Source organism: Ovis canadensis, chromosome 5, assembly GCF_042477335.2.
Source record: "Ovis canadensis isolate MfBH-ARS-UI-01 breed Bighorn chromosome 5, ARS-UI_OviCan_v2, whole genome shotgun sequence".
Classification (NCBI taxonomy): Eukaryota; Metazoa; Chordata; class Mammalia; order Artiodactyla; family Bovidae; genus Ovis; species Ovis canadensis.
In genome coordinates, this window is record NC_091249.1 from 102,988,815 (window position 1) to 103,005,274 (window position 16,460).

General features: G+C 40.8%; 1 protein-coding gene across 1 annotated transcript in view; it reads left to right on the plus strand.

Moving 5' to 3' along the window:
* ADGRV1 (adhesion G protein-coupled receptor V1) overlaps positions 1–16,460 on the plus strand; it is a 566,629-nt gene that overhangs the window by 219,055 nt on the left and 331,114 nt on the right. Inside the window, exons 75-76 of the mRNA XM_069590116.1 lie at positions 2,737–2,854; positions 6,024–6,195. Of these exons, the coding sequence (XP_069446217.1) occupies positions 2,737–2,854; positions 6,024–6,195 (290 nt within the window). The remainder of the gene's footprint in view (positions 1–2,736; positions 2,855–6,023; positions 6,196–16,460) is intronic.

Sequence of the window (16,460 nt, forward strand, 5' to 3'; positions counted from 1 at the left end):
GAACAGTATAGTGGAAAGAAAATTAAAAATCATGAAGTATATAATTTTGACTTAGCTCAACCATTAATTCAGAGGCCCTGATTAAATCATTTAGTGTCTATGCTCTCGGAGAAAGCACTGGTGACCCACTCCAGTACTCTTGCCTGGAAAATCCCATGGACGGAGGAGTCTGGTAGGCTGTCGTCTGTGGGGTTGCTAAGAGTCGGACAAGACTGAGCGACTTCACTTTCGCTTTTCACTTTCATGCACTGGAGAAGGAAATGGCAACCCACTCCTTGCCTGGAGAATCCCAGGGAAGGGGAGCCTGGTGGGCTGCCATCTATGGGGTCGCACAGAATCGGACATCACTGACATGACTTAACAGCAACTTAGCAGCAGCAGTCTATGCCTTATGTTTCTTTTTTTTTAATAAAAGAAAACTTTTAGAATAAACATGTTTATGTTCCACTTGCAAGATTTGGTGTTTCCTAGAATTTTATTTTAGCTGTTCAGTTATAATTCAGTCATAATTTTGCACTTGTGTAACTTCCTTTTATACCCAACATCGTCCCATTTATGTAACCCTGCAAATTTATACAATTATCATTTATTCCTAATCATCCAGTTTATTGAATATTGTAAATGCAGATTCTATTCTCCAAGTTATTTACTGAGTTTGATTCACATTAACTTAATGCCACCTATATATTTCTTTTAAAATTAAATCAACAGTCTCTTCCCCCATTCCATGACATAAATATTTTGTTATATTTATTTGAATAAGATCAGAGTTGACGGTCAAAATATTTAGCAAGTAGTTTGACAGAGGTACAGACCAATCACAATAGTTGATGGAGGCTTTTTGCTCTCCGAAGCATTACTCCATTAGTTACTGGATCATGGGAGATGTTATATTGGTTAGGGTGGTGGTGGTTAGGGTCCCTTAGGGACTCAGAATAGCAGCTGTGCTCCAACTGGAATGGACGTGCTCCTCAGTCAGTTTGGCATACCAACGCATACCAACATGGTTCACTAATACTATGTCAGTATGGCATACCAGTGCTTACCCATAGGTCAGCTCTGAGTCTAACTCATCAGGCAGTTCCCATCAGCCAGCTCTGAACCTAACTTACCAGTCAGTCAGTTGAGCCTCAGTGAAGTTCTCTAATGTTTTTCTTCTCTGTCCAACACCAAGCATCTTAGACATGTGGCAAATGATTGACTCCTCTTAGAGCCATGTGGTGTAATTCATCAGCACTTTTGTACATCAAATACCCTGACTTCCCTTACTCTGTGAATGTTCCTGTCTTCTCCTTATCTGGCCTTTTATTTTAAATTAGTATTTATCTTTTAACTATATCATTAATTTTGCTGATTCCTCTTATCTTTAACCTTCATAATCGTTTCACATTTAGAAATTAGAACAAACGCTCAAGACAAATCAGGGGAAAATAGTTTATTTAGTTTTGTTTCTGATCATTGGCACTCTGGAAGTCTTGATTCATCTTACTAGAAACTGGACATAAAGTTTATCATTGTAGATGCTGCAAGGAAAGTATTATACTCCTTAGGACCATGCTAGTCACTATTACATTGAAAAAGAAAATGCAAGTTCTGCTTTGAGATGGTTATAATCTGTTTGTTGTTAATTGAGAAAAGAAATTCCTACTCAAAGTGACAAGAGAAGAATTGCTGCTGAAGAAAAAGACTTAAGGTCAGGTTCCAAAGCAGGACTAAGATGCAGTCGTAGTGATTAATTAGTGAGGATGAGGATGGGCAATGGCTGAGATAAAACACCCATGAGCCCCCAGGACAAGAGTGGCCCATCATCTGCATGTCCCTAAGCTGCAGGCTCCACATTTACTCACACTTTCGAGACAGATCAGTAGTTTTCTGTTTCCTTGCAGAAGTTCTGTCTACTTGGAGTTTCAGGTTTCAGGGTGATGGCTACAGGTGGTTTTTGAGACTGATTCCGCTGGGTCATTGCTTTCAGAATCACTTTGCAAAACTGAGTTATTGAGAAATAGAAAGCAGCAGGAGCTGTTTACTGATAATGTCTCTTGTCTGAGACGCTAGCTTATGTGTTGGCCAGGGTTTGGAGTGACTACTTCAGCATAGTGTGGGCTGCGGGTTTGTTCCAGTTTTTGACACAATTGTGTAGTATGATGGTGCCTCTAACCTCAAGAGTTGCGCAGAGGAGTTTTCTTTTACTTTGAGATTCCAAAGAGTTCCTTAATAGTTCCGTTTTTTCTCTGGGGAAAATAACCAAATGTTTAACATCAACGGCCTTTTGGTCAACTTTCTTATAGGGAAGTAAACCAATCAGACGAAGGTCATGGATTCACTAAATATTTTTTAGACACCGTTCTTGGTACCAGGGATACAGCGCTAAATAAAACAATGGCTATTCAGTAGAACTTATATTCTATCAGGATGTGCTGACTTTAAACAGCAGTATCAGGGACTGAAATAAAAAGTAGAGCCTCTTCAGGGAGAGATGAGTGTGTGTATCAGTGTGGGTAGCAGGCTTTAATGTTTTCTTTCTTTAGGTCCTTTGTTCTCACAGTGTCAACTACCTTGATGTGACCATTTTAATTCTAGTCTGTTTTGGGTAAAGATCTTTTAAAAGTTGTAGCTCCTGCCTGCCCCATTCACTTGTGAATTTCTCGCTTTAATACCATCTGAGCTGAATAGATGAGGGAAACGGAGACCTTTTAAAGTCTTTGGTATATCATCATCTTCTATTTTTCTTTCCAGGGAGTGATCTTCACAATGGCATTATAGGATTCAGTGAGGAGTCCCAGAGTAGACTGGAGCTGGGTGAAGAAACTGAGATGAGCAGTCTGAAACTTATTGTTACAAGGCAGCCAAACAGGTTTGTTTATATCTATATAGAAGACATAACATGCTGTGTGTCTACATAGTGTTTAATTTGCATTTATAAAATGGTAGAAGCAGGATGAAATGTTGGTAGAAGAAAGTGATGTGGAATTTTATGTCAGTGTTCAAATACTCTAGTTTCTCTGGAGTAGGAAATGGCAACCCACTCCAGTATTCTTGACTGGAAAATCCCATGGACAGAAGAGCGTGGTAGGGTATAGTTCATGGGGTTGCAAAGAGTCGGATGTGATTGAGCCCTGATTAGGGCTGCCTTGAACATTTAATACTTTATTAAGTACCATGCCAGGAGAAGCTCTATACAGTCAACAAAAACAAGACCGGGAGCTGACTGTGGCTCAGATCATGAACTCCTTATTGCTAAATTCAAGAAGAATTGAATTAAATTGAAGAAAGTAGGGAAAACCGCTAGACCATTCAGGTATGACCTAAAACAAATCCCTTATGATTATCCAGTGGAAGTGAGAAATAGATTTAAGGGCCTAGATCTGATAGATAGAGTGCCTGATGAACTATGGAATGAGATTCGTAACATTGTACAGGAGACAGGGATCAAGACCATCCCCATGGAAAAGAAATGCAAAGAAGCAAAATGGCTGTCTGGGGAGGCCTTACAAATAGCTGTGAAAAGAAGAGAGGTGAAAAGCAAAGGAGAAAAGGAAAGATATAAGCATCTGAATGCAGAGTTCCAAAGAATAGCAAGAAGAGATAAGAAAGCCTTCTTCAGCGATCAATGCAAAAAAATAGAGGAAAACAACAGAATGGGAAAGACTAGAGATCTCTTCAAGAAAATTAGAGATACCAAGGGAACATTTCATGCTAAGATGGGCTCGATAAAGGACAGAAATGGTCTGGACCCAGCAGAAGCAGAAGATACTAAGAAGAGGTGGCAAGAATACACAGAAGAACTGTACAAAAAAAATCTTCACGACCCAGATAATCATGATGATGTGACCACTAATCTAGAGCCAGACATCTTGCAATGTGAAGTCAAGTGGGCCTTAGAAAGCGTCACTACGAACAAAGCTAGTGGAGGTGATGGCATTCCAGTTGAGCTGTTTCAAATCCTGAAAGATGATACTGTGAAAGTGCTGCACTCAATATGCCAGCAAGTTTGGAAAACTCAGCAGTGGCCACAGGACTGGAAAAGGTCAGTTTTCATTCCAATTCCAAAGAAAGGCAATGCCAAAGAATGCTCAAACTACCACACAATTGCACTCATCTCACATGCTAGTAAAGTAATGCTCAAAATTCTCCAAGCTAGACTTCAGCAATACGTAAACTGTGAACTCCATGATGTTCAAGCTGGTTTTAGAAAAGGCAGAGGAACCAGAGATCAAATTGCCAATATCCGCTGGATCATGGAAAAAGCAAGAGAGTTCCAGAAAAACATCTATTTCTGCTTTATTGACTATGCCAAAGCCTTTGACTGTGTGGATCACAATAAACTGTGGAAAATTCTGAGAGAGATGGGAATACCAGACCACCTAACCTGCCTCTTGAGAAATCTGTATGCAGGTCAGGAAGCAACAGTTAGAACTGGATATGGAACAACAGACTGGTTCCAAATAGGAAAAGGAGTATGTCAAGGCTGTATACTGTCACCATGCTTATTTAACTTACATGCAGAGTACATCATGAGAAACGCTGGACTGGAAGAAACACAAGCTGGAGTCAGGATTGCCAGGAAAAATATCAATAACCTCAGATATGTGGATGACACCACCCTTATGGCAGAAAGTGAAGAGGAGCTAAAAAGCCTGTTGATGAAAGTGAAAGAGGAGAGTGAAAAATTTGGCTTAAAGTTCAACATTCAGAAAACGAAGATCATGGCATCTGGTCCCATCACTCCATGGGAAATAGATGCGGAAACATTAGAAACAGTGTCAGACTTTATTTTTTGGGCTCCAAAATCACTGCAGATGGTGATTGAAGCCATGAAATTAAAAGACGCTTACTCCTTGGAAGAAAAGTTATGACCAGCCTAGATAGTATATTCAAAAGCAGAGACATTACTTTGCCGACTAAGGTCTGTCTAGTCAAGGCTATGGTTTTTCCTGTGGTCATGTATGGATGTGAGAGTTGGACTGTGAAGAAGGCTGAGCACCGAAGAATGGATGAGTTTAACCTGTGGTGTTGGAGAAGACTCTTGAGAGTCCCTTGGACTGCAAGGAGATCCAACCAGTCCATTCTGAAGGATATCAGCCCTAGGATTTCTTTGGAAGGAATGATGCTAAAGCTCAAACTCCAGTACTTTGGCCACCTCATGCGAAGCGTTGACTCATTGGAAAAGACTCTGATGCTGGAGGGATTGGGGGCAGGAGGAGAAGGGGATGACAGAGGATGAGATGGCTGGATCGCATCACGGACTCGATGGACGTGAGTCTGAGTGAACTCCGGGAGATGGTGATGGACAGGGAGGCCTGGCGTGCTGCGATTCATGGGGTCGCAAAGAGTCGGACACGACTGAGCGACTGAACTAACTAACGAACTGAACTAACTAAGTACCATGCAGATGTCAGATTATGTCGGTCATCACTTCATCACGTTTACTATTCTCTGTCACTCTGCATGTACAACCACGTACTATTTAGGAAGATTTGGATTACCAGTATTTTGCTTACAGCTTAGTACAGTATAGCACACATCTGAGTGTTCATGATGTATGTGCACTTGGGATGCAGACAGATGCGTGTGTCAGTGTTACCTTTTCCATTTTGTGTCTAAATATTATCAGAAAGGGTAGATCATCTCTTCTCCTTTATAGTAACGACCATTTTTAGCAGTACTGTTTTTCCTTTAGAAAGCTTCTTGTTAAAAGACAAATGAGGAACGTTTACTTCAAGGCAACGGTTCTCTATAATTTTTATTTTCATATTTCTGATACATAGCATCCAGAATTATATTTCAAGAAATACTTAATCATCACTGAATGAAGTGTGGTCAAAGAATGCCACGTAAACTCTGGCCTTAATTGCTTAACTGTAGCGGGCAGAACTGGTTATTTTCAACATTCTCAGTGGGAGAGATAATGCTGGTATTGAATGAAGAGGTGCACTTCAGACGTAGTGGTAATATATTCTACATTAGCCTCAGGAATAATGCAGTTTTTGACTGCACTGGCATAGGTTTTGCTTTGTTCCTAGAGCCTTCGAAGATGTCAAGGTCTTTTGGCGAGTCACATTTAACAAAACAGCTGCTGTGCTCCAGAAAGATGGTGTGAGCCTGGTGGATGAGCTTTTGTCTGTAGCAGGGACCACTGTCTGCATGGCAGGCCAAACAAAGGGCTTGATCACCATTGAGCTCAAGCCTGGAAAGGTAAGAAACAATGAGGCCCGGTGTTGTAGAATTCTGATTGTACTTCTTTAGAATTAGTCATTTTCAAGCTACTTTGTTGACACATATACATGTGTACATCACGTGGAGATTCTCTGTGTCCACCTAGCTGCAATGTCTGAGTTTCTCTGAGTTTCTGTAAATAAGCTCATCCGTTGTACACCTGAGACTTACATACGTTGTAAGTCATTTGTATCTCAGCAATGAAAAAGCTCATCAGTTTTTTACGTTCTATTTCTTGTCATTTCCAAGATTCTTCCTGGCCCACCTGCTCATAGGGTGGATGGTTCCTTGAGTCATTTTCAGCCCGATCAGTGTTATTTCTGGTTACTTTGAATGTTTATTTCTTTTCCTTTAATCATGTCTATAGATTTGATTACATTGTATTGTATCCATAGATTTCATCCTTAACATGAAAGTTCTCTCATTCGCTATCCATTTAGTTAGGGAGGTCAGCTCTGATCTACCAAAGGGCACAGAGGCCATGCTCACTGAGTCTTTGGATCAATTTCTATTGGTTCTTGTTGCACATGGCACCCAGGAGCCAGGCGTTCCTCTCCTCATTCTAATGGAATCTGCATTGTTCAAATGGTATTGGCCGCTGAGGTTCTAACAGAGTTTTAATCATTTAGTAATCATGTGTCACTTTTTAAAAAAATGACTATTCTATGATACTTTAATGTCCAAGGATCACTCAATAGCATTTATTCCTTGTCTACCACTTAATTTATTAAACTCAAATATTTAATACAAAAACTAGCCATAATATTTTGAATGTTCAAAAGTATCACGATTTTTTTGTACATGCCAAAAACTTTGAACAGCACAAAAAGCATTGCACAAATAAAATTATTTCCAAATGGGTAGCTGTAGTTAAACCCATTCTAAATAATAATCTTGTAGATTTAACTCTTCATTCATTTTTTTGTCTACTTGGTTTTCCACTTTCTGAGAGTTCCTGAAGCATTGTATTGATGTTCTCTAAGGTTATAGTAATACAGTTTCGTATCTTCCCAGAATTATAGGAGTTTTGATGGTTCCAGAAGAGAAAGACCACTCGTCTCAGATCACTTCAGGTTACTTGGTTATCACCACTTTGTTCTTTGTTAGGACCACAGATCCTAATGCTTGTCTGAAGCTGTTTCAAATGAGAATTCCTGGACAGTGGATTGAGATCCACTTTATGACGTGACTTGTGAGATCAACATGGTTTTTTAAGTTCATGCTTTACAAGTTAATGTTTTCAGCACCATGCATTTTCCCGAGAGTGATTTGTTCTTTAAATCTTGCAGTGATGCTTAACCAATGCCCTGTCACCGTCAAACACTGAGCTGGTCTATAGGGGCATTGAAAAGATAGACCTGAAATTTAAAAAAAAAAAAAGATAGACCTGCCTCATTTAATATCTTGTTATATTTGTAAGGGCAAGCTGGGGGCCCTACTTCATAAAAAATGAGATAACAGGGACTTCCTTAGCAGCCTGGTGGTTAAGACTCTTCCTTCCAGTGTAGGGGCCATGGGCTCGATCCCCGGTAAGGTCCCACATGCTAGGGAATGTGGCACAAATTGAAAAGAAATGAGATAACAAATCTGTGATCTTGGTGCATCTTTGCAATTCGTCTGTTCTGCCATATTTGAATGAATATAAACTGCATCATCTCTCACCTTCTGTATGAAGTACTCTTTAGCTTCTGACATGTTTTCATTTGCATGGGTTTCACAGGTCCTAAAAATTTATTCCTATTTTTGGTACAATTTGTATTTTTCCTAGAAATGATTGTATTACTAGCATTTTTTATTAACTCCTTCCTACATACATGCACAGAGAAGAATGTTTACCACTCACTAATAAATCAATATATACTTAATTAAAGGTATAACTTTATTGATATGCTAACATTACCCTATATATTAAAACTAATAAAATATTAATTATACACATCAAGGCTGTATATTGTCACCCTGCTTATTTAACTTATATGCAGAGTACATCATGAGAAATGCTGGACTGGAAGAAACACAAGCTGGAATCAAGATTGCCAGGAGAAATCTCAATAACCTCAGATATGCAGATGATACCACCCTTATGGCAGAAAGTGAAGAGGAACTAAAAAGCCTCTTGATGAAAGTAAAAGAGGAGAGTGAAAAAGTTGGCTTAAAGCTGAACATTCAGAAAACGAAGATCATGGCATCTGGTCCCATCACTCCATGGGAAATAGATGGAGAAACAGTGGAAACAGTGTCAGACTTTATTTTTTTGGGCTCCAAAATCACTGCAGATGATGATTGAAGCCATGAAATTAAAAGGCGCTTACTCCTTGGAAGAAAAGTTATGACCAACCTAGATAGCATATTCAAAAGCAGAGACATTACTTTGCTGACTAAGGTCCGTCTAGTCAAGGCTATGGTTTTTCCAGTAGTCGTGTATGGATGTGAGAATTGGACTGTGAAGAAAGCTGAGCGCCGAAGAATTGATGCTTTTGAACTGTGGTGTTGGAGAAGAATCTTGAGAGTCCCTTGGACTGCAAGGAGATCCAACCAGTCCATTCTGAAGGAGATCAACCCTGGGATTTCTTTGGAAGGAATGATGCTGAAGCTGAAACTCCAGTACTTTGGCCACCTCATGCGAAGAGTTGACTCATTGGAAAAGACTTTGATGCTGGGAGGGATTGGGGGCAGGAGGAGAAGGGGACGACAGAGGATGAGATGGCTGGATGGCATCACTGACTCGATGGATGTGAGTCTGAGTGAACTCCGGGAGTTGGTGATGGACAGGGAGGCCTGGTGTGCTGCGATTCATGGGGTTACAAAGAGTCGGACACGACTGAGTGACTGAACTGAACTGAACACTCATATTTTTCATTTTAACCATTTAAAAAAATACATCACCATAAATTTCTCCTTTAAGTACCATTATGTTATAGATTCAAATTCATCTAATTTTAATTGCTTACTAAATACTTTCATTTTTGTTTTTCTTATTGTTCAGTCGCCCAGTCATGTCTGACTCTTTGCGACCCCATGGACTGCAGCACACCAGGCCTCCCTGTCCCTCACCATCTTCTGGAGTTTGCCCAAGTCCATGTTCATTGCATTGGTGATGCCTTCCAGCCATCTCATCCTCTGATGCCCACTTCTTCTTCAGTAGTCATATCATAGACACTGAAAGATCTACTAAGCTACTCTTGTGTCTCTTCGTATTGCTTTAACATCTCTGGATACTTATTTGCTTTATAGCAATAACCTATGTTTTAGAGCCTTCTTGAATTTTCCTGCCCTAAGACATCCAAGGATTTGATTTCTTTCATCAGCATTTCAGAGATCTGAGTCTTTGTTCTGGAGATAGGCATAAGAGTTGATGGTTGACACAGCTATGGCTATGAACCGTCTTGGTAGTGATGGAGCTAGAAAACAAGTTTAAAATATTGAGTTCCCACTGATTTTTTTCCAAGAATTTCATTTTTAAAAATTTTGAAATTGAAGTATAGTTAATGTACAGTGATGTGTTAGCTTATATGTACATGAGGGCTTCCTTGATGGCTCAGGTGGTAAAGAATCCACATTCATTGCTAGAGACCTGGGTTCTATCCCTGGGTCAGGAAGCTGCCCAAGAGAAGAGAATGGCAACCCACTCCAGTATTCCTGCCTGGAGAATTCCACAGACAGAGCCACCAGATGGGGTCACAAAGTGTTGGACATGAATAAACAACTAAACAATAACATACGTGTGTGTGTGTGTGTGTGTGTGTGTATACAGTTGTCTTCATATTCTTTTCCATTGTACGTATTACAAGGTAACAAGTATAATTCTCTGTGCCATACAGTAGGTCCTGTATACCTGTTTTCTGTATAGTAGTGCGTATGTGCTAATCCCAAACTCCTAATTTATACAAATATTATATTTTGCTTTTGTTGAGTGGAGGTTTGATCAGTTGCTATGGTTTCTATTACACTAAAGAAAAGGAACTGAAATTTCAATATTCAAAACTTTTGGTCATGTTATTCTACTTGATAAGTTTAAGTCCTCCTCTTTGCATTTGTCCAAATAGTCTTATGCCTTCCTCAACCCCCACAACTCAACATTTCCTAACTCTCCCTTCAGTTCAGTTCAGTTCAATTCAGTCGCTCAGTCATGTCCAACTCGTTGTGACCCCATGAATTGCAGCACACCAGGCCTCCCTGTCCATCACCAACTCCCGGAGTTCACTTAGACTCACGTCTATCGAGTCAGTGATGCCACCCAGCCATCTCATCCTCTGTCATCCCTTTCTCCTCCTGCCCCCAATCCCTCCCAGCATCAGGGTCTTTTCAAATGAGTCAATTCTTTGCATGAGGTGGCCAAAGTACTGGAGTTTCAGCTTTAGCATGATTCCTTCCAAAGAAATCCCAGGGTTGATCTCCTTCAGAATGGACTGGTTGGATCTCCTTGCAGTCCAAGGGACTCTCAAGAGTCTTCTCCAACACCACAGTTCAAAAGCATCAATTCTTCGGCGCTCAGCTTTCTTCACAGTCCGACTCTCACATCCATACATGACCACTGGAAAAACCATAGCCTTGACTAGACGGACCTTTGTTGGCAAAGTAATGTCTCTGCTTTTGAATATGCTATCTAGGTTGGTCATAACTTTCATTCCAAAGAGTAAGTGTCTTTTTATTTCATGGCTGCAGTCATCATCTGCAGTGATTTTGGAGCCCCCCAAAATAAAGTCTGACACTGTTTCCACTGTTTCCCCATCTGTTTGCCATGAAGTGATGGGACCAGATGCCATGATCTTCGTTTTCTGAATGTTGAGCTTTAAGCCAACTTTTTCATTTTCCTCTTTCACTTTCATCAAGAGGCTTTTTAGTTCCTCTTCACTTTCTGCCATAAGGGTGGTGTCATCTGCATATCTGAGGTTATTGATATTTCTCCTGGCAATCTTGATTCCAGCTTGTGCTTCTTCCAGCCCAGCGTTTCTCATGATGTACTTTGCATATAAGTTAAATAAACAGGGTGACAATATACAGCCTTGACGTTCTTAAGGACTAATAAAAATATCACTTCCTCCAGTATGTCACCCACATCTTCAGTTTTGTTGTTGTTCACTTGCTCAGTTGTGCCTGACTCTTTGTGACCCCATGGACTGCAGCATGCCAAGCTTCTCCATATCCTGGAATTTGCTCAAACTCATGTCCATTTAGTTGGTGATGCCATACAACCATCTCTTCCTTTGTCTTCCCCTTCTCTTCCTGCCTTCAGTCTTTCCAAGCATCAGGGTCTTTTCCAATGAGTCAGTTCTTTGTATCAGGTGGCCAAAGTATTGGAGTTTCAGCTTCAGCATCAGTCCTTCCAATGAACATTCAGGATTATTTCCTTTAGGATTGACTGGTTGGATCTCCTTGCAGTCCAGGTGACACTCAAGCATCTTCTTCAACACCACAGTTCGAAAGCATCAATTCTTTGGCACTCGGCCTTCTGTATGGTCCAACTCTCACTACCATATATGACTACCGGAAAAACCATAGCTTTGTCTATACGGACCTTTGTTGTCAAAGTATGTCTCTGTTTTTTAATATGCTGTCTAGGTTTTTCATAGTTTTTCTTCCAAGGAGCAAGTGTCTTTTAATTCCATTACTGTAGTCACTGTCTGTAGTGATTTTGGAGCCCAAGAAAATAAAGTCTGTCGCTGTTTCCATTTTTTTCCCCATCTATTTGCCATGAAGTGATGGAACCAGATGCCATGATCTTAGTTTTTTGAATATTGAGTTTTAGGCCAGCTTTTTCACTCTTTTACCACCATCAAGATGCTCTTTAGTTCCTCTTTGCTTTCTGCCATGAGAGTGGTGTCATCTGAATACCAGAGGTTATTGATATTTCTCTCGGCAATCTTGATTTCCGCTTGTGCTTGATCTGCCCTGGCATTTTACATGATGTACTCTGCATTAAAGTTAAATAACGCTTACTCCTTGGAAGAAAAGTTATGACCAACCTAGATAGCATATTCAAAAGCAGAGACATTTGCCAACAAAGGTCCGTCTAGTCAAGGCTATGGTTTTTCCAGTGTTCAGGTATGGATGTGAGAGTTGGACTGTGAAGAAAGCTGAGCGCCGAAGAATTGATGCTTTTGAGCTGTGGTATTGGAGAAGACTCTTAAGAGTCCCTTGGACTGCAAGGAGATCCAACCAGTCCATTCTGAAGGAGATCAACCCTGGGATTTCTTTGGAAGGAATGATGCTGAAGCTGAAACTCCAGTACTTTGGCCACCTCATGCGAAGAGTTGACTCATTGGAAAAGACTTTGATGCTGGGAGGGATTGGGGGCAGGAGGAGAAGGGGACGACAGAGGATGAGATGGCTGGATGGCATCACTGACTCGATGGATGTGAGTCTGAGTGCACTCCGGGAGTTGGTGATGGACAGGGAGGCCTGGTGTGCTGCGATTCATGGGGTTACAAAGAGTCGGACACGACTGAGTGACTGAACTGAACTGAACACTCATATTTTTCATTTTAACCATTTAAAAAAATACATCACCATAAATTTCTCCTTTAAGTACCATTATGTTATAGATTCAAATTCATCTAATTTTAATTGCTTACTAAATACTTTCATTTTTGTTTTTCTTATTGTTCAGTCGCCCAGTCATGTCTGACTCTTTGCGACCCCATGGACTGCAGCACACCAGGCCTCCCTGTCCCTCACCATCTTCTGGAGTTTGCCCAAGTCCATGTTCATTGCATTGGTGATGCCTTCCAGCCATCTCATCCTCTGATGCCCACTTCTTCTTCAGTAGTCATATCATAGACACTGAAAGATCTACTAAGCTACTCTTGTGTCTCTTCGTATTGCTTTAACATCTCTGGATACTTATTTGCTTTATAGCAATAACCTATGTTTTAGAGCCTTCTTGAATTTTCCTGCCCTAAGACATCCAAGGATTTGATTTCTTTCATCAGCATTTCAGAGATCTGAGTCTTTGTTCTGGAGATAGGCATAAGAGTTGATGGTTGACACAGCTATGGCTATGAACCGTCTTGGTAGTGATGGAGCTAGAAAACAAGTTTAAAATATTGAGTTCCCACTGATTTTTTTCCAAGAATTTCATTTTTAAAAATTTTGAAATTGAAGTATAGTTAATGTACAGTGATGTGTTAGCTTATATGTACATGAGGGCTTCCTTGATGGCTCAGGTGGTAAAGAATCCACATTCATTGCTAGAGACCTGGGTTCTATCCCTGGGTCAGGAAGCTGCCCAAGAGAAGAGAATGGCAACCCACTCCAGTATTCCTGCCTGGAGAATTCCACAGACAGAGCCACCAGATGGGGTCACAAAGTGTTGGACATGAATAAACAACTAAACAATAACATACGTGTGTGTGTGTGTGTGTGTGTGTGTATACAGTTGTCTTCATATTCTTTTCCATTGTACGTATTACAAGGTAACAAGTATAATTCTCTGTGCCATACAGTAGGTCCTGTATACCTGTTTTCTGTATAGTAGTGCGTATGTGCTAATCCCAAACTCCTAATTTATACAAATATTATATTTTGCTTTTGTTGAGTGGAGGTTTGATCAGTTGCTATGGTTTCTATTACACTAAAGAAAAGGAACTGAAATTTCAATATTCAAAACTTTTGGTCATGTTATTCTACTTGATAAGTTTAAGTCCTCCTCTTTGCATTTGTCCAAATAGTCTTATGCCTTCCTCAACCCCCACAACTCAACATTTCCTAACTCTCCCTTCAGTTCAGTTCAGTTCAATTCAGTCGCTCAGTCATGTCCAACTCGTTGTGACCCCATGAATTGCAGCACACCAGGCCTCCCTGTCCATCACCAACTCCCGGAGTTCACTTAGACTCACGTCTATCGAGTCAGTGATGCCACCCAGCCATCTCATCCTCTGTCATCCCTTTCTCCTCCTGCCCCCAATCCCTCCCAGCATCAGGGTCTTTTCAAATGAGTCAATTCTTTGCATGAGGTGGCCAAAGTACTGGAGTTTCAGCTTTAGCATGATTCCTTCCAAAGAAATCCCAGGGTTGATCTCCTTCAGAATGGACTGGTTGGATCTCCTTGCAGTCCAAGGGACTCTCAAGAGTCTTCTCCAACACCACAGTTCAAAAGCATCAATTCTTCGGCGCTCAGCTTTCTTCACAGTCCGACTCTCACATCCATACATGACCACTGGAAAAACCATAGCCTTGACTAGACGGACCTTTGTTGGCAAAGTAATGTCTCTGCTTTTGAATATGCTATCTAGGTTGGTCATAACTTTCATTCCAAAGAGTAAGTGTCTTTTTATTTCATGGCTGCAGTCATCATCTGCAGTGATTTTGGAGCCCCCCAAAATAAAGTCTGACACTGTTTCCACTGTTTCCCCATCTGTTTGCCATGAAGTGATGGGACCAGATGCCATGATCTTCGTTTTCTGAATGTTGAGCTTTAAGCCAACTTTTTCATTTTCCTCTTTCACTTTCATCAAGAGGCTTTTTAGTTCCTCTTCACTTTCTGCCATAAGGGTGGTGTCATCTGCATATCTGAGGTTATTGATATTTCTCCTGGCAATCTTGATTCCAGCTTGTGCTTCTTCCAGCCCAGCGTTTCTCATGATGTACTTTGCATATAAGTTAAATAAACAGGGTGACAATATACAGCCTTGACGTTCTTAAGGACTAATAAAAATATCACTTCCTCCAGTATGTCACCCACATCTTCAGTTTTGTTGTTGTTCACTTGCTCAGTTGTGCCTGACTCTTTGTGACCCCATGGACTGCAGCATGCCAAGCTTCTCCATATCCTGGAATTTGCTCAAACTCATGTCCATTTAGTTGGTGATGCCATACAACCATCTCTTCCTTTGTCTTCCCCTTCTCTTCCTGCCTTCAGTCTTTCCAAGCATCAGGGTCTTTTCCAATGAGTCAGTTCTTTGTATCAGGTGGCCAAAGTATTGGAGTTTCAGCTTCAGCATCAGTCCTTCCAATGAACATTCAGGATTATTTCCTTTAGGATTGACTGGTTGGATCTCCTTGCAGTCCAGGTGACACTCAAGCATCTTCTTCAACACCACAGTTCGAAAGCATCAATTCTTTGGCACTCGGCCTTCTGTATGGTCCAACTCTCACTACCATATATGACTACCGGAAAAACCATAGCTTTGTCTATACGGACCTTTGTTGTCAAAGTATGTCTCTGTTTTTTAATATGCTGTCTAGGTTTTTCATAGTTTTTCTTCCAAGGAGCAAGTGTCTTTTAATTCCATTACTGTAGTCACTGTCTGTAGTGATTTTGGAGCCCAAGAAAATAAAGTCTGTCGCTGTTTCCATTTTTTTCCCCATCTATTTGCCATGAAGTGATGGAACCAGATGCCATGATCTTAGTTTTTTGAATATTGAGTTTTAGGCCAGCTTTTTCACTCTTTTACCACCATCAAGATGCTCTTTAGTTCCTCTTTGCTTTCTGCCATGAGAGTGGTGTCATCTGAATACCAGAGGTTATTGATATTTCTCTCGGCAATCTTGATTTCCGCTTGTGCTTGATCTGCCCTGGCATTTTACATGATGTACTCTGCATTAAAGTTAAATAACGCTTACTCCTTGGAAGAAAAGTTATGACCAACCTAGATAGCATATTCAAAAGCAGAGACATTTGCCAACAAAGGTCCGTCTAGTCAAGGCTATGGTTTTTCCAGTGTTCAGGTATGGATGTGAGAGTTGGACTGTGAAGAAAGCTGAGCGCCGAAGAATTGATGCTTTTGAGCTGTGGTATTGGAGAAGACTCTTAAGAGTCCCTTGGACTGCAAGGAGATCCAACCAGTCCATTCTGAAGGAGATCAACCCTGGGATTTCTTTGGAAGGAATGATGCTGAAGCTGAAACTCCAGTACTTTGGCCACCTCATGCGAAGAGTTGACTCATTGGAAAAGACTTTGATGCTGGGAGGGATTGGGGGCAGGAGGAGAAGGGGACGACAGAGGATGAGATGGCTGGATGGCATCACTGACTCGATGGATGTGAGTCTGAGTGCACTCCGGGAGTTGGTGATGGACAGGGAGGCCTGGTGTGCTGCGATTCATGGGGTTACAAAGAGTCGGACACGACTGAGTGACTGAACTGAACTGAACACTCATATTTTTCATTTTAACCATTTAAAAAAATACATCACCATAAATTTCTCCTTTAAGTACCATTATGTTATAGATTCAAATTCATCTAATTTTAATTGCTTACTAAATACTTTCATTTTTGTTTTTCTTATTGTTCAGTCGCCCAGTC